We start from the raw sequence: 16717 nt of genomic DNA, 5'->3' as shown, positions 1-16717 counted from the left end.
AATCAAACAGTTCCAATTCTGTGGAGAGAGGAGAATTAGGGTTCACCTGACTTGGACTGTGTTGAGCTGACAGAGGCAGGGAAGGCCAAGTGAGACCCAGGGTTGGGAGGGCAAGGAGGCCCTTCCTTCTTACTCACTGAAGGGCTGGGGTCAAGGAAAACAAGAGGGCAGTGGAGTGGTGAGAGGGAAGCAGGGACAGAGGTCGAGATGTCTGTTTTATTCTACTGTGTGGCTGGGTTAAGTAGGGAGGGTCACTAGGCCTAGTCCCTCGCTCAGGGTCGAGATGTTAGACCTTTCGGTTCCAGCTATGCGCAAGCTGTGGGCATGGCCAGCGTGGTGGACCCAGCTCAGCGTTGGCAAAAATCCACTCCTGGTTTTTGCACACACCAGCTTCCCTTCCCGGGACCGCCGCTCTGTCGAGCCCCGAGCTGACGCCCTTCAGCCGCCACCGAGTGGAAAACGCGGAGCGGATCTGCTCGCCTTTTGGAACGGAGTCAAAGGGCACCTCGGAGGAGGTGGCCGGCCTCGCCGCTTTGCCGGGTTCGAAGCCGCTGCCATCCGGGGCGCACCGGCCAGCTGGGGCGCCTGGTGCGGTGGGACCCGCAGGCCCGAAGAGCCCCGCCGGCGGGCTCCGTGCCCTCCCCGCGGGGGCTGCGGGCGGGCGGGGCGCGGGGCGGCGGCAGTGCCCTCGGGGCGGCTCCGGGCGGCGGCGGGCGCGGGCTGCAGTACGGCTCGCGGCCGGCAGCGGGCACCGGCGGACGTCAGGCGGTGGCGGTGGCCACGGCTCTCGGCGGCGGGCGGGCGGCGCCGGCGGTGTCCCGGGCGCGCTCACACACGCGCTCACACACACACATACACACCGCCTCGTACACACTCACACACGCTCCGGCGCGCACACGCGGCGCGCAGGACGGAGGGAGGAGGCTCGGCGCGGCTCGGCGGCGGCGGCGGCGGCAGCGTGCTCGGCGGGCGGGCGGGAGGGCTGGCGGGCGGCCCCCGCTCCCCGGCTCCGCGGCTCGGTGCAGTCCGCACGGCCCCCGCCCTCGGACCCGCCCCCGGGGGTCGCCCGGCCCCATGCCCTGCAGCGGCGGCGGAGCAACGCGCGGCCGCGGGAGGCTCTAAAGAGCCCGGAGGGAGCCGGCGACGAGGGGACCATGTACCGGGACCCGGAGGCGGCCAGCCCAGGTAAGCGCGGCCCCGCGCGGTCTGGGGCGCCCCGCACCGGCGGGCAGGACGGCGGCAGCGCCGGGGCGCCGTCTCGGAGCCCCAACCGGGGGCTGCTGTCCAACCAAGCCACACGGACTCCCCTCACCCAGGGTCACCCCAGCCCCGGGGGCGCGGGCTGGAGCGGCAGCAGCTCGGACCCCGGCCCCCCGCAGTCAGTCCGGGCACTGCCAAGCTTGATGCCCGGCGCCGGCTTCGCAGTGTCCCCACAAGGACCTCCCCCCCCCCACCCCCCGCAGCCCAAGGACAACGTGTGTGGCGGAGCGGGGAGCTGCCGCCCCCGCAGTGCCCTCAGAGGCACCCCTGGGTCCCAGGCAGCTTTCGGCCAAGGTTGTGGGCACGGGGAAGCGGAGTGACATCGGCCGTGACAACTGTGAACCGAGAGGGTTCCGGGGGCAAGTGGAAATCTGGTGCAGCCGCAGGGGAGGGGGGCTTCTGGAGGGCGGTGAGCCCCAGGAACGATGAGAAGGGAGGCAGGGGTACCTGAAGGGAAAGAGAGCAGAGATTGGTGAGAATAGGGGTGCCAGGGGAATGTTCTCCAGGCCTTGGGGAGGGGGGAAGCAAAGAACCCCAAACTCACTCCTGTCCTGTCGGGGGTGGGAGGGGGAGGGGCCGTGCTCCTTTGCATTTCTGCGGAGCCGGGGAGTGGCCTGAAAGCCCACGACTGCTAGGCATCTTGGAAGCAGGAATCTTTCCACCTTTCTCGGGAAATTGCTCTGCCATTTCCTCCTTGGCTCCTGATGACTCCTCCTCACACAGTGCCCACCTGTAGGCAGGTCCCCTGCCCCTCCTCCCCAGGCTCAGTCTCAACTCCCACCTGGGGTGCCCCACCCCAGACCCAGCACCCCCAGTCTGCCAGTCCTAGCAGCAGGGTCTCTGCTTCTGGGCTTCTCTCTGACGCTGAAAGCACGACACCCAAGCCCGAGGACTTGCTCCCAGACCAAGAGCCTCTAGGCTTACTGATGCTAACCTCCGGGGTCTGGGGGCCCTGGGTAGGGGGAGGGACAGCTCTGAGGTCCTCTGCAGAAGGGGCCTAGAGCCCCAAGGCTTTTGAGGGCACTCCTGTGGTGCCAGCTTTGCCCGCTCTAGCCCCAGCCCCACATTTGCTCCTTCCCTCACATTTGCTCAGCCTGCCCCCGTGTCTGTCCTCACCCTCATCAAGTCATAGCAGCTCGAGCCCACCCAGGAGGACCTCCTGGGTGCCAGGCATTGCACTCATTCTGTGCTTGCGTATATGCATGAAAGAGGACTCAGTCTCCCACTCTATAGCCTCATGGCCACCTATGAATGTTCTCTAGGTGACGGCTGAAGGGACAGTGCCTTTGGAGACCCCTCCCTTCATTTCTCGGGACCCAGATCACCCACCTTGGCACCTTCCCCCAAGTGGGCTGCCAGCTTCCAACACTGAGACCAAGGACATAGGCGTTCTCTTCCTTGAATCGCACTCTCAGAAGCCAATAGCTCAGTGCAGAGACCAGCTCTGGGGTGTGAAGGTGGAAGGGGGGATGCAGTGAGAACTCTCCCCTCCCCCTGCCAGGCTGGCAGCCTCCTGTTAGGCCAGTGGCCTGGGCCATGCCCTTGTCCCCTCTCCTTCCCTCCTCTTTCCTCCCACGCCTGGGCACCATGACATCACCACAACCCCAAGCACCTCTGCCCTCTCCATGGAGGCCAACTTGATGTGCTTGGCATCTTCTGGGCAGAGGGCCTGGAACCCAGTGCTGCCCCCTGGCCTGCTGGCAGCCCCTAGACTTTTCCTTTTCCCCCTTGAATGGGCCTCCCTGTCTGAGCCAGAGACCTGTCTTGCCCACTCCAGTTGCAGGACTCACCAGTCCTCTGGCAGGGCCAGTTCTGGTGGAAACAGATTGGCCTTACTTACAACCGGTTTACTTCTGTCTGAGGTGGGCAGTGGGCTGGATGGGGTCAGAAATAGGCTGCAGAGGGCAGAATTTGCTTTTGATCCTAGATCTCTGGGGGTCTCTGAGGAGCCAGGGACCTCAGTCTGGACTCTGCGCCCCCTGGCCTCCCTGCCCACCTCCTTTCATCCCTACAGCTCCAGGCCAGGCATTCCCCCTTCCCCAGCTCACCCCAGGCTCCCCGGACTCTGCTCCCCCAGGCAGGGAGTGTGTCCCCCAAGGCTGGCACTGGATGGGAGTAAGATATGCCAATGAATTCCTGTGTGATTCAAGCCCATCCCTCTGGTCCCCCAAAGGCCAGTGGACCTTTTACATCCTCATCACTTCATCCCACTGCCTGGAACACCTGCGGCCCAATCCTTTCAAAAAAAGATCTTTGTCTCCTGTCCTCTCATGCTCCCCACTGCCCCCGGCTGGTTCCAGAAGGTCCCTGTGGTACTCTCTTCTGTAATCCATGCCCTCTGCAAGTCCCCACATGGCTCAGCCTACTGCTAAGACCATTACCCCAACAGGGGACAGGCAAGCCTGTGTGGGCCCCTGGCCCGCAGGCCATTCTCTTCCGGATCTGAATTCTCTTCCTTGGCTGAAGCAACGGGACTGTGGGGCAAAGCCCGAGCCCAGTGAAGAAGGAAGACCAGCCCCCCACCCCACACCTCCATCATTCCTGCTCCAAACTCTGCCCCGCCTCCCCCCTCCCAGCCAGGCCTGCAAGCTCTCCTCCACCTTCCCGTAGACAGGCAGCCCTCTCCCGGCCCACGGCCTCCATCTTCTGTTCATCCCGAAGCTGGGCTGGCCTGGCCGCTCTGTGTCCCTGTCCCCTGGCAGGGCAGGGCCTTGGCCGGCCCACAGGGGTCAGCGTTGCAGTGGGCAGGCAGGACGGCAGCAGAGAGGGAGGCAGGGATAGGTGACCTTGCGGTGAGCGAGTGAGCAAGGCCAGAGAAGGAAAGCCTGGGCTGGTGCGGTCGCTCTGGGAGAGAGTTCAGGTCCTGAGGGCCGCCAGCTCTGGCCCCAGCCCTCCCTGAACTTGTCCTTGGGGATAGTAGTACTTAAAGTCTCCTCTGTCTGTCCACCTGCTAGCGGACTCTGCTCCCCCCTACAGCAGCTCTGCCGGGTACGTCATTCCTAAGGAGTGTGGAGAACACCCCACGGGCCAGGGGGCCTTGGCACAGCAGGTCTTCTCTCTCAACCCCAAGACCAACCCCTCCACCTGTGGGCACAAGTGAGGGGCAGAGGCTGCTGGCTGGTGTGTGGGACAAGAATCAGGGCCTGGCCGAAAGGGCAGATCGGGGCTATACACTGTGAGGGCCATCAAGGTCAGGGACGGGGGCTGGGGTGTGGGACGGCCCAGGGAGGCCTGACCATCCTACCGTTTCACAAACTCTCCCCTCCCACCCCCACCCACCCCACCTGCACAGGCCCAGACCTCCCAGGCCTGCCTCCCGGGCTTGAGTCAGAGTCTCGAGCTGAAGATCACGGGACCTCCCGACGGGCCAGGGCTGGTGGCAGGGCTGGATGTGTGACTTCTGTGGGGCTTGGGTCAAGGTAGCCAGCACCCCCAGACTGTAGCGTTTCTAGGACCAGCCCCCACCCTTGGCCTTGGGTTGTGCTGTTCAGTGGCCTTGTGGGGACAGCTTGACTAACAGGCTGGGGGGCTCAGGACCAGGGGATGGTGGAGGGGAAGAGAACCTCACAGCCCCTCCTGGTTCAGGAAGAAGGGCTCGAGCAGGCTGGACCAGCATGGGAGTGCACAGGCCAGGAGGTGACAGGGGAGGCACAGCTGGAAGGCAGAGGAACAGGTGGGCGTCAGGTGGACAGAGACAGGCCCCGGGCAGCTAGGGCTTGGCTGACCCCAAGCTCAGGCCCCAGGGACAGTGAAAGCAGCGTGGGGTGACGCTAGTGACAATGGAGGGCTGTCCCCTTCTCGCTGGCTCCGACCTACCCGAGGGACAGGCAGAGGAGGGGTGGGCGGTCCCCTCTCCCCCTCCACCTCCCTCCGCCTGACCCGCCCACCCGCCCCCTATTCTCTCAGGGACTCTGAATTCTTATTGAATCCGCTGGACCGTTTTCAATAGCTGCTTCCCCCAGGGAGTGAGGCCAGGAACAGCAGAGAGAGGCGTGGTGAGGGGGGCCTCCAGGAGGGTGTGGGGGCTGGGAGGTGGGGGTGGGAGGCCCAGTCCTGAGCAGAGGACTCTTGGCTGGAAGAGGAGTCAGCCGCACAGGCTCCCCAAAGGCTCTGAGGCCTCTCGGGTGGGCCCGAGAGGCCCTGCATGGGGCCAGCACCCTGTCACCTGGGCATGCCCGGCAGGTGGCACATGCCACCCGTAAGGTCAGCGCTGTCTGTTGGGGCGGTCACTGATCTGGCCTGCTGCCGGAGCCAGCCTGTGCCAGACCTAGCCCGGGTGACCGCCCGCCTTGCCAGGGAACCCCAGCCAGTGGTACCAGGTGGACCGTGCCAGTTCCACGGACGTGGACGTCCCTGACCTTCCGGGCAGCGGGGGCAGCCTTGCTGGGCCCTGTCCAGCTCGTGTCTAGAGGGCAGGGCTTCGTCTCACCCAGCAGAATTCCCCAAGGGTTGGAACAGAGTTGGTAGACAAAATGGGACCTGTGGAAGGGGCTGGATGGTGCCCAGAGCCTGTGCCCGGAGCTCTGAACCCAGCTGGTCGGAAGGTGGGCTGGTGCGTCGGGCCTGCCCCGGGAGGCTCTGCAGCATCTGCCTGGAGGGGTCCCTTGGCAGAAGTGTATCACCTGCGGGGCTGAGCTGGAAGCTGACCCAGACGGTGAGCTGGGAGGTTTGGGGAACTGATGGATCTGAGTGACTGCGGGTGTGGGGCCCCAGCACCCAGGAAAGGGAGGGCAGGGCCGGTGGGCAGAAGTGCTGGGCTGTGTATGTACCTGGGTGCAGGCGGGTGGCAGCTGGACGGCCCTAATAGCTCATCCAAGTGCCATGCCCGCTGTAAACAGGAGCTAATAAGTGGATTTGTAGCGAGGTGTGTCAAGGTGCGTGGGGAGCTGTGACAGAGAGCGTTGGGGGAGGGCAGCTCCCCTGGCCCTGTACCCAGCCAGGCGGAGCCTGTGCCCTCCAGGGGCCCTGCCTGCCCCCTGCCACACCCTCCCACCTGCCAGCTTGGCTGCCTGCAAGGCCTCCATCTGCTGGGAGCAGGGCCTCACCTGGCTGTGCAGTGTGCACGGCAGGGATGTTAGGGTGGATGGGGGGGTGGGGTTGGAGCTTTGGTGTGTACAGATACGGGGAGGCCCAGGACAACATGTGAATCTGTCAACATGTGTGTGTGTGTAACTGGGTGTGTATACGTGTTTCTCCAACTCGATGTGTGTGTGTATACACCCCTTCCCAGAGCTCTCAGAGGAGAACTGCCTCCCCCCATGTTGGTAGTGGCCCTGCCCCTCCGATGCCCTTCCTGGGGCGGAGGGAGCTGGGGTTCTCCAGCTGGCCGGGGTAGAAAGACAGTGACCCTTTCTGCCCATCGGAAGAGGCGGGCCGGAGGTGCTGGTTGCCTCGGAGAAAGGGGAGAACTTTGCACCTGTAGAACCCCGCCAGCCCTGTGGCTCCCGAGCGCTCAGGAGCCCCCAGAGTGAGAGGAGAGGTGCCAAGGCATCCATCCTAGCAGGTGGGGGTCTCACAGCACGGGCTGGCAAAGCGTGCACCCTGCTTCCAGCTGGGGTGGGGGGTGGCGTGGGGTGTGGGAGGCCTCAAGGGGTACCGGCGTGAGGTACTCCATGAGGGGAGCAGAGGAGGGAGCTGTGTGGCAAATGTGTCCAATTAAATTACTTCAAACCCTGCCGCAGCAGCTGCTCCCGGCGGGGCCCTGGGTACAAATTGGATCCGTCTCATTACCGCGGGGTGGTGTCAGCGGGGCCATAGAGCAGTGGCCAGCTCAGCTAGCGCACGGCCAGCCCCCTCCTGCCCTGCCCAGCCTGGGCCTGCCATGACACCTGCAGGCACTGGCTGCCTCCAGCATCCCTCAGGTTCCTCAAGTCCCCTGGGTCCAGATCCTGGGGCTCCCTGTATACCTTCTTGCCATCCCAACCCTCACTCCTGGCAGCCCAAGGCTTCCTCTGCACCCTCACTTTCTTTCTCCAGGAAAATGGGAGTTTCCTGCTTTATGGCAATCCACTCCCATATCCTTGCCTGGAAAATCCCATGGACAGAGGAGACTGGGGGCTACAGTTCATGGGGTCGCAAAGAGCTGGACATGACTGAGTGACTGAGCCGACACATCCTGCTTTATAGGGGGTCCAGCCTAAGGAAACCCCTCTTAGATCATCCAACAGACTTTGTTCCCTCCACTGATAGTAACAGCAGGACAATAATAGAAAGTTCTTATTTATGGAACATTTGGTATGTGCTACGCACTTCATGTCCATGCAGCAAGGGATGGCTTGCTTAAGCCAGGTGTCTGGGGTCAAACAGCTTCTGGTAGAGACACTTACGACTGTGTCCCTAAAGCAAGTCCCCCCACCACCCTGGCCTCAGTTTCCTCCCCTGTTAAATGGGTATGATGCTGGTTCTTACCTCCCATGGAGTCAGAGGATGAGGCGAGATAAGGCAGGAAACATCTTTAGCAGAAAGCCCAGCAGATAGTAAACACTCAACCAGCGACAGCTGTTATCAACATTACCCTGCACTGAGTGATTGATGTGCGGGATGCGGGTTCTGGAAGCTCCAAGGAGGACAGGCCTGCCTCAGCCCCACTCCACCCTGCTGCCGGCAGTGGGAGGGCTTCACGGAGGCAGTGTCGGTCCGTCTACTTCAGAATAGCAAAGATGTGTGGAGCATTCAGTAGATGCCACGTGCTCTTCTAAGCCCTCGATGTACGTTAGCTGGTCCATCCTCAGACCACCCTGGGACGGCGGAACTTGCAGTTAGAAGTTGATTTGGGACCAGCCACACTGCCAGACCCAGGAGCATGAGCCTCGGGTCCAGGGTTTTGGGTTTTGGAGGGAGAATGAGCTTGCCATGTGAACAGGCAGGAAGGAGTCATTCCACGTGGTGGGGACAGCATGTGCAGTGCCCTGGACGTGTGTCAGGTCTCGGCCGGTCGAGGCAGCAGTGAGTGTCTAAGCCTGCAGGGCTGGAACGGAGGTCTTTGGGGGCCGTAGTAGGAGACTTGAAAGGCATGGCAACCCACTGCAGTATTCTTGCCTGGAGAATCCCCTTGGACAGAGGAGCCTGGTGGGCTACAGTCCGTGGGGTCGCAAAGAATCTGACACAACTGAGCAACTAAGCACAGGAATCGAGGCTTGGGCCAGCTGATGAAGCTCCTGGCGTTCTGAAGTAGGAAAATTGGACATTTTTTTTTTTTAATTTGGGCAATGGCAGGCTATGGATGGCTTTTCAGCATTCTCTATGAAGAACTTTAACGCAGCAGTGTGGAGGGTGGGAAGCCTGGTGGCAGGCCCACCTATGGAGCTGCATCCCCAGCCATTAACATCTTTGTTCCCACCTCTGTCCAGCCTCTCCACTGTCTCTTACCTGCCCAGGGCTGTGTTGAGAGCACCCTTAGCAGGAGGTCTGGGGCTCTGCCCTTGGAAAGCTTGTGGTGGGTAATGGGCAGTCAAGGGAACAGCCTGGTGCAGGGGGACATGGCTGTACACCCCCAGGGGCTTACCTAGGGGGCTGGGGTATCAGAGGAAGTCTCCCGGGGAGAGATGTAGAGCCAAGTGGGGTGGTCCCAGGGCCCACTGAACACAGTAAAGGCTCCTGAGAATCAGTCCTGCACCCCACCCCCCACCATGGGTATCAGGGCTTGGCCCTGGAGGAGCCGTACTGCTCAAGCTCCAGCTGCCAGGCCTGAGCTCCAGAGCCCCACTGGAGCCAGCCTGTCTCCACAGCAACTAGGCAGGCCGCCCCCTCTCCATGCCCACGGCCCCTGGCACAATGGCCCATTCACAGCAGGGCCTGGGTATGTCCTCCCACTTCCCTAAGGGGGTCATCCCAGAGCGAACGCCCTCACACCCAGGCACTGGCAGCAGATGAGCTTGTTGGCATTTGAGTCCGTGTGCACGTGCAATGGGCATGGGTGCCCCATAGCAGGAAGCAGGGGGTGGGGATGGTCTATGATTTCTGCCCACCTTAGCTGGGGGTTTGTTTCCCTGGGGGAGAGGGTCCAGTGGGTACCAAAGAGGATGAACTCTGGGCTCCTGCCTCAAGGATCATGGTAAGGAGGAGGATTTGCCAGTGGGGGAAAGCCGTAAGGGGGATCTCTCAGCAGTGCCTGGTGGACCCACAGACCACCTCGTTCTACATGTACAGCTTTCATCTAGTCTTCACAGCAGCCCCTCGAGAGAGATATCGTTACCGCTGTTGCACAGATGAGGAAACTGAGGCCCAACGATGTGGAGCGTCTCTCCAGGTCACTCAGTAGAGCAGGGCATGGAATTGCACATCAGCCTCATCACCAAGCCCTGGTCTTAACCACTGCACCACACTGCCCTTATCCTGAGCCAGCCTGTCTCTTGGTCCATTGCTCAGAAGGGAGGGCTAGGGATGGGTACTGGCCTCAGAGCTGGACCCAGAGTATATCCCAGCACCTGCTTTAGTGCCCGGCGTCCCCTAAAGCTTTATTGCCAGGCCCCTGGAGTGGGGCGGAGCCTCCTTCCCACCATATCTTCTCTCCCTCTCTCTGGGCGACGTGGAAAGATCCTCTCACTCAGAAGGAGGCACCCCTTACTCCCTACTTGGCACCTGCCAGCCCTGGAGGAGCCTGATGAATCGGCTGTGTGTGTGCCCCCCCTCACAACCCCGTTCCTCCCTCTCCAGCCCCCGCCTGGTTAGGGAGGTGCGAAGGGAGCGATTTCACAGCCTGTCAGCTGAGGCCTAAAAATACACAGAACTCTGAGATGCTTGGGCAGGGGGAGGAGAGAGCAGGGACCAAGGATGGGGTGGGGGGTGTGCACCGGTAACTTGGCCAGAGTAGCCCTCTCGGCATCACAGTCTTGCTCGGCAGTGGTGGACAGACCCTCTGTCCCCTGGTTCCCTGTCTGGCCCCATATCTGGCGATGACAAAGGGGAGTTGGCATCTCTAGGGTCCTGAGGGGCTCAGCTCTGCACTCAGACCTAAGGGAGGGCTTAGTGTCCGATGGGAACCATAGCCCCTGGGCCCCCAGAGCCTCTGATCAATGGCTCTTTCTCCCTCTCCTCCCCCCGGGTTGGCTGGCATCTTTGGGCTGTGGGAGCCAGGCTGGGCCTGTGCCTGCTTCCTTCCTGGAGAAGGTGCCTGCTTCTGTTAGGGGAGAGGCGTGAGGAAGGCAGCGTGGATGGGGGTGCCGGCAGGTGTGCGATGTGACGTGCAAGCCACCCAGGCACTGGTGGGGGGAGGGGGACGCAGAGGAGAAGGGGTGTGGCGGCCCACGTCACTGCCACGTGGCCATATGCTGAAGCCTGGCACACGGCTCCCTCGAGTCAGCCAGTGCCCAGAAAGGGGGCCGTGCGTGCGCGTTCATGTGGGCCTGCTGGAGCTGGCCTGTTCTTGCGGCCACGGATGGTCGTGTGTGGCTATTCCAGACAGAAACTGGGCGGAAGCACAGGAGTGGGTGTGGCAGCATGAGCAGACGCATGTTGTGTTATGCAGACACGTGATGGCGGGTGTGCCTCCCATGTGGAAGCATGATGGTGTGTGTGCCAGGGCCGAGGAACATAGGCAGATCTCTCTGGGGCACCAAGCAGGGGCGGAGAGAGTCATTAGGGAAACTGCAGAGTGGCAGGCAGAGCATGGGCTCTGGATCAAAAGTAATGGGGCCCAAATCCCAGATCAGCCATGTATTGATTAGAATTGTGCCCTTGGGCAAGTTACTTAACCTTTCACTGCCTCATTTTCCCATCTCTAAAACAGGCAATAATAGCTCTTACTTTAGAGTGGGCTGGAAGGGGCTGCTGAGTTAACATCCATATGCTGCCTAGAACCGTGTCTGTCACAAAGTTAGTATCATGTATACCAGCTCTGCCTGGAGAATTCCATGGACAGAGGAGTCTGGCGGGCTACAGTCCATGGGGTTGAAAAGTGTCGGACATGACTGAACAACTAACACACACACAAATACACACACACACACATACATACATACAAGCTCTATTATCTGGTCCTACCCTTTGATGGAGAAGGAAATGGCAACCCACTCCAGTATTCCTGCCTGGGAAATCCCATGGACAGAGGAGCTGGGGTGGGTGTGGCTACAGTCCATGGGGTCACAAAGGGTCAGACATGACTTAGTGACTAAGTAACAGCTCTTTGATGATATAGGTGGGAGAACCAAGGCCAGAGAGGGCAAAGGACCTGCCCAAAGTCGCACAGTATGTTAGTGGCAGAGCCAGAACTAGAACCCGGACCCCAGCACTGTAAGACAGGGCTTATTCAAGTCTAGGATCTCCTTTGGGCCATCAGAAGCCTCCACAACACAGAACTGTAACCCCATTGGCATCTGGGGCCTAGATTCTACCAGGGCTGGGCTAGGATCTTGCAAATTCAGGGCTCTGAGCATCTCCAGATAATGCCAGGGTGCAGGGGTCCTCAGAGCAGTAGCCAGCCACCAGAGTTAGAACCATGCCATTGGTTAGTCTGCAGACTTGGCCAATTACTCAACCCTCCCGAGTCTCCATTTCTTGCCTATAATAGAATAACAGTAATACATACTTTATAAGGTTATCGTGGGGATTAAATGAGATCTGCATGTAATGTCTTAAGTGGCTGGAACACTGTACCTAGTAAGTGCTCAATAATGTTAGCTGCAATTATAACCCATGCAGAACCCTCCCACCCAGGGCTCCATAAATGGTGACTTCCTTTGCTTCCCTTCCAGCCCCTGGCAACCCTCGCTGCCTTCTGCCTGCCACCCCACACTCCACAAGGCTTAGACGGATCAGGGACTGACTTGCTGGCAACCAAGACCTGTCTTGTCTCCTGTTATTGGCTTCACCCAGGAGGGAACAGGACCCACCACTGAGACTTAGCCCCTGAGCTCTTTTCATCTGGCCTCCTTGCTCACTTGTTCTGTGACCTTGGACAAGCTCTGTTTCCTCTCAGGGCCTTGATCCTCCTCTCCGTAAAGTGGAGGGGCTGGACCACACAGCCCCAGAGCCCCTTGGTCACATGGCTTTGTGACCCAGGAGGGTCCTGGCTTAGCCTCCTGGAGGGGGCGGCAGGTTGGCAGAAAGGAGAGTCGGCTGGCTGCCCTGGATGAGTGAAGCATCTGGGGCTTCAGCCGGCTGGTGCCCTGCCATCCTGCCCGCCCGCACCTGTGGCTGCGTAGGAGGGCAGGCAGGCCCGGCTGGCTGGGCACTGACATTGGGGGAGGCTCAAGGACAATGACGTAGAGAAAGCCCTTCTTCTCAGGGCCCTGGGAGCGGCCACTCCAGCCGCCCTCCCCCGCTCTCCTCCCCTTCTCCCTAGGGCTTTCCTTCAGCAATGCCTCCTTCCCCCTTCCTGGAGTCCCCCGGTATCTCCCCGCCTCTACCTTTTCCACTTCTGTCATCTTGACCATTTTCCAGGGTTCCGTCTTTCTCCCTTGGCAGAGGGGAAATCTCTCCCTCCTGCTCTGTCTCCCTGCTTCCTGAGATGCCTCCTTGTCCCTTCCTATGACGTGTCCCCGATTCTCTGGATCTTCCTGGCTCCCCCTGCTCCTCCCGAGCCTAGGTCTCTCTCTCACTCTGCCTGGCATGTCTAGGCTTCTTCCAGCTTCTTGTCCCCTGGCGCTCTCTCACATCAGAGCTGTAGCATCCCCGCCTCCCTTCTTCCCATTTCTTGGAGTACCTGACTCCACCACCCGTCCCCCCGCCCTCAAAAGTTTCCTGGCCTCCTTCCGATGATGGGGCTGTGGTCCAGGCAGTTTCTGTGGCTGGTGCTGCTCCCTAGGATCTCAACAATCCCCCACCCCCATGAGTTGAGAAAAGGGGTCAGCCCAGGGCCCAGGGACTGGCAGTCTTGCCTCCTAATTAGCAGGAAGTAATTGCCTGGAAAAAAAAAAAATCATTTCGAATGAGACTCCGAGACTCCAAGTTAGAGCTGAGCCAACTGATGGCCCCTAGAGAGCAGGAGAAAGGAAGCAGCTCAGGTCAGGGCCTCAGGAAGACCCCTAGGAGATGAAGGTCCTTAAGACCCCCTTGCTGGTTTGCCTGCAGGACCCCAGCCATGAAGAAGTAGGGAGAGAGAGAGCACTGGGCTAGGAGCCCCACCATCTTCACCTGAGTTCTGGCTCCATTACTCATTGTGTGACATGGAACAAAACTTATTCCTTTGAGCCTTAATTTTTTTTTTTCCTCCCCTGTAAAATCGGAAGAGGGCCTCAGTATCATGAGAGTTGATTCAAACAGTGGCTTTGAAAGCAATTCGCAGGCTGTAAGGTGCTGTGGGAGGGTGAAGTTTTCCTCCATGTGGTTCTCAGCTGAGACATGATGATGGTGGAGGGGTGGGGTGGCTTTAGAAACCCCTAAGGGGGCAGTGAAGCTTCCCAAAGAACATGGAAGGATGGGGTGGTAGATCCAGTTGAGCTGTGAGGTTAAGGGCAGAAAGATGTGGTTTCCCTTGCTGGTCTCAATACTCATCAGCTGCACCCCAACTGAGTGGTCACCTCACCTCTCTGAACCCCACTTTCCTTATCTGTAGGATGTTGACCATGATGCTTCCCTGGGGCAGCGGGGTTTGGCCAGGCTAAATGAGATAATGTTCACAGAGCTCTGAGCACAGCGCTTGTCCTGTAGTAACTGCTCAATGTATATTAGCTCTATCTGCTGTAATTAAGTGGCTTCCCTGGTGGCCCAGCTGGTAAAGAATCTGCCTACAATGCAGGAGACCTGGGTTTGATCCCTGGGTTGGGAAGATCCCCTGGAGAAGGGAAAGGCTACCCACTCCAGTATTATGGCCTGGAGAATTCCTCGAACTGTATAGTCCATAGGGTTTCAAAGAGTTGGACACGACTGAGCAACTTTCACTTCACTCACTGTAATTAAAGGCTATTATCTTTACTCCCTGCCTGGATCCAGAGAAGCTGATTCAGGGTGTTGTCTTCAGGTGGTTTGATTTGTTTTGCTGTTTGTTTTAGGAAGAGAAGAATTTCTGCACCCAGTGAGGCTAATACAAGCAATCCCTAGAGACACCAAGCTGCCTTGCCTCTCCAAGAGCCCCTACCTGTGGGGTGGGGGGAACAGGCTTGGGCTGCAGCTGTGGCCCTCTCCCCCAAGACCCATTCTTCATAGGAAAGAGCTGTGGGCACGTTTCTTATTTGCGTGGATGTGAGGTAGAGAGACTATGCCATGGTGAAGGCATATTACAGGCCTTAGTGTTCATTTTGTTAGGACTGGCCTGGCAGCAGGAGAAAAGGTTGCGTTTGTTTAAACAGGTCTACCCCACCCACCTTGGAGGAGAGAACAGGAAGTTTCACCTGGTAGGGTCCAGCTGTGTGGGTTGAAGTTGCCGTGAATGGAGCAGCACAGCACCCCAAGGCGGCCGGAAAACAGTTGGACAGCCTGCAGCGTTTGTGTGTTGGACAGCGCTGCAAGCTCAGAGCTCCAGATTGCCCCAGGAGGGGTGAGGGGGCGGCGGGGGCCCAACCGTCTGCTGCTCCTTCCCCACACTCCCGGCGCCACCCTGGGGACCCTTCTGTGTGCCTGCTCTGAGCGCAGTACCCGCGCTAGCCGCCAGGAGGCAGTGTGGTGGGGGGCTACCCTGAGGGAAGGGGATGCCGCATTTTCATTATCTGGGAAGCTCTTTTTATCAGGAGCAGGGCTGCTGACTGGGGTTCTTGGCATCTTCAGGCCTCATCCAGGAAAAGGGGGTTCTTGGGGTTGGCTGCTCGCTGCTGGGTCTTCAACTTGGGACTTATCAGGGAGTAATTAGCAGAGGAAAACGGGACCGCCACGCTGCAGTCCCGGAAAAGGGCGCGGCCCTGGGACCGATTTCTGTTTCAGCACCAAGGACAGAGGCGATGTGCCGATCGTTGTTTAAGCACCGCGGACAGAGTTCAGAGCAGCGGGCTCCGTGGATCCATCCAAGTAATTTGTGGTGCAAATAATACCACCAGAATATGGAAGAACAACAGCTCCAAGAAGGAATCTCAGATCCTTATATTCTAACGCGGAGACAGGGCCAGAGAGTTGAGTTAGTTGCCTAAGATCACACAGCCACAGTGACAGTGGGTGGCAGAACTGGATTCAGATCCACAGTGGTCTCTCTCCATCCACCTCCTCCGACACCTGGATCCCAGCGAGTTAATCCCTCCTTCTTGAACATCTCTGGGAGCAGCTTCACATTATGTTGCATCCCCCGGAATTTTGAGCTGGCGAGGATTAAGTGTATCCCCTCCCCCACCAAAAACTCAAGTCGGGAATTTGAATCCCAGGAGAGAAGATTCCTAGCCCCCATGGCTTTCATGGCTCCGAGCCTCAGGTGGGAAGGTGTCACGGCAGGACAGGTGCCCTGTCTTGTAAGGAAGTGTATGACTTGCGGAGGTAGAGTTGAGTCATCAGCATGAGGAACTCTTAAGTGCTCTGAGGTCCTCAAATAAAATATAGCACACCATTCCAATCCCAGCTTCTTTGCAGCTGTGTATTATTAATAACAATAAGATGCTGATTTAGGCCAAGGCACAACAATGCATTATTCATAAGAGTAACTAGTGGTCAAGGCCTGCACTTAATCATCACACGTCCCTGATCCTGCCCCCGCTGCACATACCTGGTGGAGAAGCCCTCTATCTGAGCTTCTCCTTTTCCTGGGCTCTTGCTGCCCTGATGGACATGATCATTTTCATGGCTGCCCAGGCAACTCATCAGGTTTTGAGTCAGGGTGAGTGACAGGTTCCAGGCTAGCTTCTGGCTGGACACCCTTCAGTCTGAGCTCCCTGCTCAGAGCTGGCACCTGGTCCTCTCTGTCCTGAATGGCTTTCACCCTGAAGACTTCCAGACTCAGTAGATCTCTGGGGTCTACAGATGTCCTGTAACCCTCCCTACACACACCCTTTTTTGAGGCTGAGGACTAAGCCAGATGCACCAGACTTCCCTAAGCCAAGAATTGTAGGAGTTTGGGGGTGTGGCTTTAGTGAGGGGAGGGAGTCACCAGATAGAAGATACCCTCGACACCTCCATTAAATATGACAATGGATTTAAAATCCTCAGTAAACTCTGGAGCACTGTCAACTGTTCTGCACTAAACAAACCTGAGCCGTGTTACCAAGGCCATGTTCTCTGCTGGAAGACAGAACAGAGGTAGAGAAGGCATGGATGAGGTCCTTGTAGTTCACCAGGCCCCACTCCCTGATGAGGAGTCAGAGTTCTTGTGGATCCTGACATGTCCCCGTCCAATTTCTTGCTGGAACGGCTCCTGGCCCATCCAGATAATCCTTCATTCGCTGTTTACTCACTTGGCATCTCTTCTGAATTCTAAACTGTCTGCATCCAGCCGGCCTCTGCGGCCCCTGCCAGCACACTCTCCCTGGCTCACTCACGCATTATCTGTTTTTATTACAGTCAAGGTTGAGGAGGCTTGCTCGTGCTAAGCCCCTATTTTCAGCTACTTGTAACTTTCCAAAACAATTCCCTTTGGGCCTCCTCTTTCACCAGCCTTGTTCCTGCC

General features: G+C 58.9%; 1 protein-coding gene across 8 annotated transcripts in view; it reads left to right on the top strand.

The window, feature by feature from the left end:
- The first annotated feature begins 294 nt into the window (after window positions 1–294).
- SYT7 (synaptotagmin 7) overlaps window positions 295–16717 on the top strand; it is a 63946-nt gene continuing 47523 nt past the window's right edge. For all 8 annotated transcript variants that reach the window (XM_061406585.1, XM_061406578.1, XM_061406581.1 and 5 more), the window contains exon 1: window positions 295–1185. In XM_061406585.1, coding sequence (XP_061262569.1) covers window positions 1155–1185 — 31 coding nt within the window. In that variant the 5' untranslated portion in view covers window positions 295–1154. The remainder of the gene's footprint in view (window positions 1186–16717) is intronic.

This window comes from Bos javanicus, chromosome 29, assembly GCF_032452875.1.
Source record: "Bos javanicus breed banteng chromosome 29, ARS-OSU_banteng_1.0, whole genome shotgun sequence".
Classification (NCBI taxonomy): domain Eukaryota; kingdom Metazoa; phylum Chordata; class Mammalia; order Artiodactyla; family Bovidae; genus Bos; species Bos javanicus.
This window is presented reverse-complemented; position numbering and strand designations above follow the sequence as displayed.